General features: G+C 38.5%; 1 protein-coding gene across 1 annotated transcript in view; it reads right to left on the bottom strand.

Annotated features, from left to right (window-relative positions):
* LOC105617758 (homeobox protein Nkx-6.1-like) overlaps nt 1–9,370 on the bottom strand; it is a 45,375-nt gene that overhangs the window by 12,063 nt on the left and 23,942 nt on the right. The window contains exon 3 of the mRNA XM_012199312.1: nt 6,128–6,339. Coding sequence (XP_012054702.1) covers nt 6,128–6,339 — 212 coding nt within the window. The remainder of the gene's footprint in view (nt 1–6,127; nt 6,340–9,370) is intronic.

Below are 9,370 nucleotides of genomic sequence, written 5' to 3'. Positions count from 1 at the left end.
AGAGAGAGAGAGAGAGAGAGAGAAAGAGAGAAGAGGAAAGAGAGCCAGGTTCTTGGCTCGCCGAGAGGAGAATCAAGCCGGTAGAATCGTGGGCATTATGGAGTCAAGTACATGTGGGCCAATTTCGAGAGTACGCGATGTGATGTGGAGTGGTGTGGTGCAGTGTGATACGGCACACTGATGGTAGTGGGAGGTGAACGAAGGGTACACCGCCTGCTGCCGTGATTTATCACGCCACGCCGCGCCGCGCCGCGTACATATACCGCCATGATGATACATGGCAGAGGCAGAGAAGCGGAGGGGAGAAAGAGAGAGAGAGAGAGAGAGAGAGAGAGAGAGAGAGAGCAGCTTCCGCCTCATACTAATTGACGTCATCGATATTGGTATCCGTCGACGAGCAGATTACTCCGCCGTAAACAACTCGGTCCACCAACCCCTTCCCTCCGCAATCACCAAACCTCGCCGGTCCCCTTTCGGTAGCCGCTGCCGCACTGGACGGGGAACCACTTTGCCATCAGCATCACCATCACCACCATCATATGGCATGAATAGGGATACACAGCGCACATTGTAAGGCTGTTGCAATCCCGCGTGTGCTGGTGACCCTATCCAGCGTTTGCCCTTTGGAGAAGCGAAGGGCCCGAGCCAGTTTGCGACATGTAGTTTGATATCGTGTTTAATGTGTTGGGGATGCCACTGTTTTCAATTAACTCGAAATGGTGCAGGATGTTTTGCTTAAAAGTAACGACGAAAAGAGGGGAAAGTTGGGGGTGAGGTGTATCAGGGTGAATCAGTTGATTGTGTGGTAAAAGTGATGATATGAATGTTCTCTCTAATGATAAAATTGATAACGTGTAGTTGCTTTGACAATTTTATTACGATAGCTATTAAACAACTAATTATTTTTAATACTTTTTAAATAATTATAAAATCTTGTTTTTTTTTTTAAGAAAATCGAATTAGAAAATGTATTTTTTAAGATTTAAAATTTTAACTGTATAGATATATATATATATATATATATCATATGATTTATATAAATCTTCTCCTAATGGTTGTGAGTTAAGATATACATAGTATCTATATACGCTTATTTTTACGTTATTTATTTACTTAAATCATTCAGATATATAAAAAGTATACAAAGTGATATAAAACGGGAGGTTATTTTAATAGAAAATTTGACATTTTTAACTATTATAATTTTTCTTTTTTTTTAATGTGATATCTTTAAGTTTAAATCTGCAATCTACTCAAATAGGATCCATGCAATTTAGACAACTATTAGACCGCACTATAGAGATAAAGGATCCCTTCCCTCAAACCAGCTGAACAAAGTTATAGTCTATCCAAACACTCCCATCCGTCGTATCCTCAATCGCCTCGATAAAGAGAGAGGCTGCAGAGATCACTGACTTTCCGTCGCGGCAATGAATTGCGACTACCACACCCTCGGTATCATCTGTACAAGAAAATATTCCCCTGATTCACTGTCGATGCCATCACTATACAATCCTGTTCGCTTCCTCTTTTTCTTTCTCACTATCCTCGCGCTGTTGCTCGCTTTCGCGCTCTTCATCATCCTCGAAGCCACCCTCTATCTCCCGTTTCTCTCGTAATACACGTTATGATATGAGAGAGATAGAACTCGCCTAATAGGGGCGCCATGGTCTTTAACTCGCAAATGCCCCACGTTCACTTTGTCGTATTAGATTCTAATAGGGGGATACGCGCGATAGCTGAAGGGGTCATTCATGTTAAGAGCTCTTCGTCTCATCTCGTCGCGTTGCGTTGCGTCGCGTTGCACTTGACTTGCACTTAACTGAGTGTTTACGCGATGGTTCCTGATTAAATCATGCAACATCATTGTCAATTTTAGCAACGAAAAATTATTATTTATTCGATTATGCATAATTATCGTTAAATGCGTGATGAAATTAATGAATCTGTTTAAAAAAATATATTAATGACTTATTTATGTAAATATATTAAGAATATTAAAGTAAATATATTAAGAATTTGATGTGGAAATTGCGAAGAATTCAATAATGACTTAATGAATTAATTTTTAAAAATAAATATTCATAATTTAACTTAATTTTCTTTTTCAATAGACAATATGACATATAAAATTTAAAGGAATTAAATATGTCTTCGAGAAAAAATCATCACATGTTAAAAATTAACAGCTTTTTTGGTAGAAATTTCTACATTTTTTAAAACAATTTCTCTACATTTTATAGTAACAACTTTTGTTTAGTAACTAAGAAATAAAAGATGTAACGTTTTTACTCGCAATTATTGCGCACAAAAGATGCGTAAAATCTAAATTTATGTATTGAATAAAAACAGGATAATAATAAATGAATACTTCATAGTAAGTTTAACTATAATAATGATCTATTAATACTAGATAATAACTGAGCAAATATCTACGTAAATTGCACATTATATTTTTATCAATAAAATTGATTTAGCCATTGAATAAAATCCTATTAAGTTTGTTCATTTGTCTAAGTCTTGTCCATTTTCCTTGCAGTATTGTTACTGTTAATGAGAACACAATAATACTAATAGATACACAGAAAAAAGATTATTTTTAAACTCAACTATTATATATACAGATAGAAGCAAAACTGTTGTACTTGTTTCAAAAATTTTAATCTTAATTTGATTGATATGCTATATGAGCACATTATGATTGATTTGAGAGTAGTTTCTTTTTCTGTGTAGTAATTGGATGAACGTCTAAAAAAACTGTAGTACTAAGGTCTCTACTAGGTATACTAAGGTTTCTACTAAGGTCATTAATTTTATTTATTAATTAAATATAATTTATCACATTTAAATCGATCAACAATTTTGCCATAAAATAATAAAAATTTATAGATCTTTAGTGATTTCAATGTTACGTGTATTCATATGTATAAGATATTATACATACGGAACACCTGTCATTTATTAGCTCAGATTACGCATATACATCATCGGCAAATATTTCATCGCAAGAATTTATGTGAACGCCGACCGCGCGCATTACGGAGAGACGCTCCTTCCCGTGTCGTTTTGCAAGAAGGATATGGGAGTCACATTCGAGCAACGACGTTCGGTTGATCGAATATATTAACGTGCGGGCAATTTGTACAGCCTGACGGATATAACCCCGAGAACCATCGGTGGCAAAATGTATTCCGGGGATTATATCTCCCGAAATCCACCATCGTGCTATTAGGTGAACAAAAAAAAGAAAGAACCACTCTCGCGCGCACCCATACGGACGCGGGTGTTGGTAAGGTATACGTTTCGATAATGAAAAAGTTATAAATCTGGAATTGTGAAATGGCGGGCCGGTATAAATCTTCATCGGGCAACGCTGCCAAATCCCTTCGTACCGCGTAAATCCCTTTCCAATATTGAAAAAAGTGATAGGTCCAGTATGTAATGATCCGGTATTACCCGAAACCGCGAGGGAGCGGTATCGATCTATCGTTGGTATTCCGTTCACATCGACCGCATCGTTCTCTACATCCTCTCATGTATCCCAATTATAAGATATCATCCTCGAATAAAACAACCACATGTACAGTCGCAATATCGCGTTGCGCGCGAGCGTAATTATGTTATTTTCTTAAATTTAGATAAGCGACAGATTTTTCGAAATTTTTTCCATATAAGCTTTTTTTCTTTTTTTACAACGAGACTTGCAATTTTTTTTTCTTCTATCAGCACAGATAATCTTATATTTTCTGAGAAAGTTGAAACATTAGGCCATGATTTTTTGCGTAGGGGTGAAACCACTAGATGTCTAAAGCAACAGCTGTAATCCAGTCGAAATCACCATTTTTTTCCCCCTATTACATATATGTTACTGGAAAATTTCACGAGCGCCTTACTCATCCTTGAGAAACTTTAAAGGAATCGCACGATTCCGCGAGATAACGCGGAATTCATCGGGGGTGTTGATGTAAACAAGCCCTCCCCTGTTCTCGATCTTTTTTCCCAGTCAGTCGGTCGCAAAAGAGTACGCGGGTATATATAGTCGTAATATTTCGAAAAACGCGCTAGCACACTGAGATCCGAGGGCAATCTCGCCCTCGAAGATGGCATATACGCGGAGGTGAATCGTCTCTTCCCGAGGAAATCCGAGGTAATTGAATGCTAACCCTCCTCACCCCCGCAGCGCATCCCCTTGCCCGCACTCCGCGCAACTCCTCGTCCACCCTCCGTGTCGCGTCCCTCGTTCATCCCTCTAACCACCCCAACTCGCGGGCTTCAGGGGGCGCCACGCTCGCACTCTCGCTCCCCCTTCGCCATCACTCACCGACACAGACTTGTAGCTTTCAATAAAAATGTAAATATGGCGGCGTAGAACGAGCCAATGACAGCGCTACATCGACGCCTGAGTCCGTGAGGGATAGATAGATAGAGTGAAAGAGAGAAAGAGAGAGACAGAGAAGGAGAGGAAGGGAAAACCCTGCCCTGCAGCAGGGGTTGAGGGTTTCCAAATGGAAGCTGTCTCTCTTCCTCTCTTTTTCTCTTTCTCTCTTAGAGGGTCGAAGATGGCGAGAGAAGAGGAAGAGGAGGAAACGAGAGATGAAGGGTGAGAGGAAGGCTTCGACTCGGCGGAATGCCGAAGGTGGAAGGCGAAGAGGCGGAGGAGCTTGCACAGGAGGGGGGGGGAGAGGGGGAGGCAGAGAGATACCCGGGAAGGAAGAAGAGGAGTGCAAAAGTTCACACGGAAGACGAAAGGAGAGCGATAACTCTCTCTCCCTCTGTCCTTTCGCTCACCGTCACTGTGGCCTCACCCGAGTTTCACCCGTGTTTCACCCGGTGTTCCTCGTTCTCCTTCCTCCTTTTGGTGATGGTGAGAGGGTAGTGAAAGGGGAACGTACCGCCAGCGTCCGCGAGAGAGCGACGCCGAGGATGACGCAGGTGCCGCAAAGCTTGACACGTCTCCGACTGTTTTGTCACCTTCTTTTATCCTTCGAACTTTTTTACCGCTACCTCGTTAGATGCCCTCCCTTCTGCCTCTTTCGTTCGTCGCCTCCCCCTCCCCACCCCTCATTCTCGTTCTATGTGCCCTTCCCGCCCCGCGGGCGGAGCGCGTTGATGGAGTAAGCCGGGCAACGAGCAGGACGTTTTTTAAAATCGCGCTTCCGCGCGAGCGAGCCGCTTTTTGCCATCGTGGAAGAGTCCCCCTCGGGGCGTCGACGGACGATCGTGGCGGATTTCTTTTTTCGAGGGAGATTTTTCGGTCGCGGATTACTCGCAGCGCGCGGATTTGCGTTTCCCGCACTGGGGCGATGCTTTGATCGATCTCTCGGTGTCAGCAACGAACTCGAAGACAAATGTTTCCTCGCCTTCTTTTTTCACGAAGGGATACTTGCGATATGGTTTTGACGAATGTTGGAATATATATTCGCAATGTGAGTTTGCCATGCAAAACCTCATTTATTATGTTAACCTATCTCTTGCAAAATATTCTCCTCAAATATTGATTCCCTCTTTCACTAAACATCTAAAAGAAGATATTTTTAATCCTCAACACACAGCTGAAACTACATTCAAGTTTTAAAACGTCAGTTTAAATACAGAATAAATACAATGAATCTCTGTCACGGTGATTGATACAGAAAGATTCAAAGATTTTTTATTTATAATTTAAAATCTTGTAGTAATTACAAATTGTATAGTTCGCGCAATTAATGCCTTCCAACCCTATGACATTCAGTGATGAGATGACATCACATTTATCTTCTCGGTCGTTTTCACATTCATGGCCGTAGTCGGATAGACCAGACCTACAGAAATTGGAGAAACTCGCGTATTTTCAGCAATTCCGTCTGATTATAGCTATGAATGTGAAAATAATCGAGAAGGTAACGCACAATGTCAAAACAGGAATCGAAGGCGTTAATTGCGCGAACTATACAATCGTTCAGAAGTTTTCGCTTTTTTTTCCAAATGACCGTTGCTGTCGAGGATTAATTTCAAAAATATACATTATTTTTTTTAAAAGATGTAGCGATATCTTTAACAGAAATATTATGCAGATATTGCAGATCGATTTATCAGAAGTGTCAGTCAATACATGGAATGTATAGTGAGCGCAATAACAAGATGTTACCTTGACTTGGGATTCTGACATCCCGAGCGCATACGCTAATTTGGCGCGCTCCGGACCGGCTAGGTACTTGGTCTGCTCGAAGGTCTTCTCCAAAGCGAAGATCTGCTGTCCACTAAATGTGGGCCTTGTGTGCTTCTTCTTGCCACCCTCGTGTTCTCCGGCACCACCACCCGTGCCCGTCATAGCTTGCTGACAGCCCAGCTGTTGCGTCACTGCAACATTCGCATCACCCGATGAATGGTTACTAAATATCTGTTTCGCTTCAAATGGAATAATTAGCCTTAGCCAATAGAACTGGGCGGTTTGTTTAATTTAATTTAAAATGTAGTGTTTGGAGCGAGAGAATTAAGGTTAAGAGATTATAATTTGTAATTGTGTTATTTGTAATTATGTTATTTAAAATGTACAGTTGTATTTTACACATTGGGAAAATTCTATTTTTTTTTAAGCTTTTAAAAAAAAATAGAATTTTCCCAATGTGTAAAATAAATCGCAATCTTCCGTCAAATTATTTTCTTAAATTGTACTTTTTTTATTTATTGATATATTAGCTATTTGGTATGCCGATAGAATTAAAACTACGGAAAGAATATTATATGTAGCCAGCCTTGCTCGTAGAGCGGTTGAACATAAATGGTTAGATCCATAAATAAGAACCAATCGTTTGGTAAGAGTAAGCTGTATTCCGAAACCCTCAAAAAAAAAAAGTTGCAACGTTTTTGTGCTTGTACTGTATGTTACTGTACTACATATTACTGCATATTCATAGTTAAAACGATAAACGTTGAAATTCAACTAAAATTCGAAAAAATTATACGTAATATCGATACATATCTACGATGCTAACTATAAATTTTCATTGCTTTCTCGAGCGATTGGATGTATTCAATTGTACGTACATATGGGCATTCTTCTATTAATGCCCCTTATGATCTCTTTTCCGATTCACAGAATTAAAGGGGAAATTGCAAATCCCATCTGTGACTTTCAATCGTGACAAGTCATAGGGAAATATTGCCATATTCGTTACACTAACAGCAAGTCTGGATTACATAGATAAACGAAGATAAGTACATACATATGCATCTATATATATAGCATATGCATGAAACAAATACATATAATGTGCTATACTTCCTTAATAAATTTGATTTCGTTGTATTGCTATTATGCTAATTATACAGCGCAATGAAATTTATTAGGGAGATGCAACGCTATTATATGCACTTGCCCCATATACACACTTACCCTCATTTGTTTTACGTAGGAAAAATATGTCTGCGATATATCTCCGAGCATAATTAGCTTCCGTGTTATAACCGTAAGAAGTATTTCATTTTAACCGCAGTTCGAAATTATTTCGCCATATTCCGGAAATTAATTACGACCCTTATAACGTTGGTAATTATTGCCGTAACCATTTAATACTTCTCTCTTTCATTGTATGGACTCGCATGATTACAATACTGATTTTTCTACGAAATATCTTCTATCTACTTCTTTTTAGTATTTATATTTTAATTGTAAGAGAGACAAATCAGTTTTTACGAACAATCTTATGACAATCTGATTTTACAACAATCGTTAACATATATTTACAATCGCACTACTCTGATATTTCAATAATTTAAGCTTATTAATTTAATTATTTTATTTATAACGTTTATAATTGTAAGAACACACACATAAAACGATATAATATCGTTCTTCTTTTTTCACGTTTTTTTTATATATTCTCATATTTTCGTTATACTTTTAATATATTTATTCTCAATATACTAATAATTTCTTTTATATTCCATTATTATATTACATTTTTAACCAAAATCAATATTTTGGATTATATTATTTTTTTATCAATTTATTTAAAGCTATTTTTGGAATTTATATCATTTCGAATTTCCAATCAATGATTATTATTGTCAGTGTCAACGGAACTATAAAAGTAGTATTGTAAAAAATCTTTATAGATTAAATGACTTTATCTTGTTCGCGCCGGCTGATTATTTTTAATCTCGGCCACTTGGTCGAGCCAAGGCTTAATTAGATTGGTAAAAGAGACTCGAGAAAATTTTCGAGGGTAATGAAGAGGGACAATCAAAGGGAACGTCTTCTGCGGAGACGAGGGGGCCGCATACGGTCCGATGTGGCATGTGCGTATACAAGGGGGCGAGAAACGAAAGGGACTCAGAGGGGGTGAGTAGAAGGAAGGGTCGATTCGCAGGGTCGTGACGCGGTACAGTGTGGGTTGTGGGACTTTAATTTAATAAAGCAATTTGTAACGGAATACGGAACGAGGCAATAATGGCCGGTCGGCGGGGAGGGTTCTAATGAGCTGCTTACCGCACTCCAACCCTGGTGCCTTCGACGACGACCAGGAGTGGTGTACGTTCTCCGCCGTTGAATATCCCTCCATTCGTCCTACTAAGCCGCCGCCTCCACAAAACCCGATAAGTCCGCGTTTTTATCAAAATTTGTATGCGCCGCATACAGCACGTCATGAGATTTTTTTCACGGTATAATTTCAAACTTGCCTCGTGAGATAAGCATTATCAATGTTATTGATGATAGCATACTTTGAAATTACAAGAAATTTACGAAAAATATTCGAATACTCGATTGAGCAATTAAATTCGGATTTTAATTATTGTGAGAAATTTATTCAATATATTAATTTACGAAGACATCAAAATAAAATATTCTCATCGACACTGACAACTTAAAATTGAATACATTGAAGCTGTGATATATATTATACGGTTGTAACATTTGAACTTATTATGTTACCGTAGAAATTTATAACAAAAGATGATGCACAATTCACCGTAATATATTTTATTTATAAAACATGTATAAAATATGTTAAACAATCTGTAACGAAGAAATATTGCGTTTCCATAAGCTTTTTAATTAAAGTATTTTCTTGATTTTTTTAAACAAGCCGGATGTCCGGTCGTTCCGACGATTTATTGCCCGACTTTTTCCACAAAATATTTTTTTCGCTTGGGAATTCGGACCTGTGATATAAAGTTTTAACCCATCTATCGACCACACCGTCCAATTCCAATTGAATCCGACCACCGCGAGTTTTTTTCCGCAAAGAACTAGTTAATACAATAAATGAAATGAACTATCGTTTCCGAGCCATTGAAATTCCTGTGTGAAATTCAGATCACGCCGATTTTGTTTTATGCAAATAAAAACCTCAAAAAATAGGATTGGTACCAAACTATAGAAATCAAG

The sequence above is a fragment of the Atta cephalotes genome (genome assembly GCF_000143395.1).
Source record: "Atta cephalotes unplaced genomic scaffold scaffold00014, whole genome shotgun sequence".
Lineage (NCBI taxonomy): Eukaryota > Metazoa > Arthropoda > Insecta > Hymenoptera > Formicidae > Atta > Atta cephalotes.
Note: the sequence above shows the minus strand (reverse complement) of the source record. Positions and strands in the feature narration are given on the sequence as shown.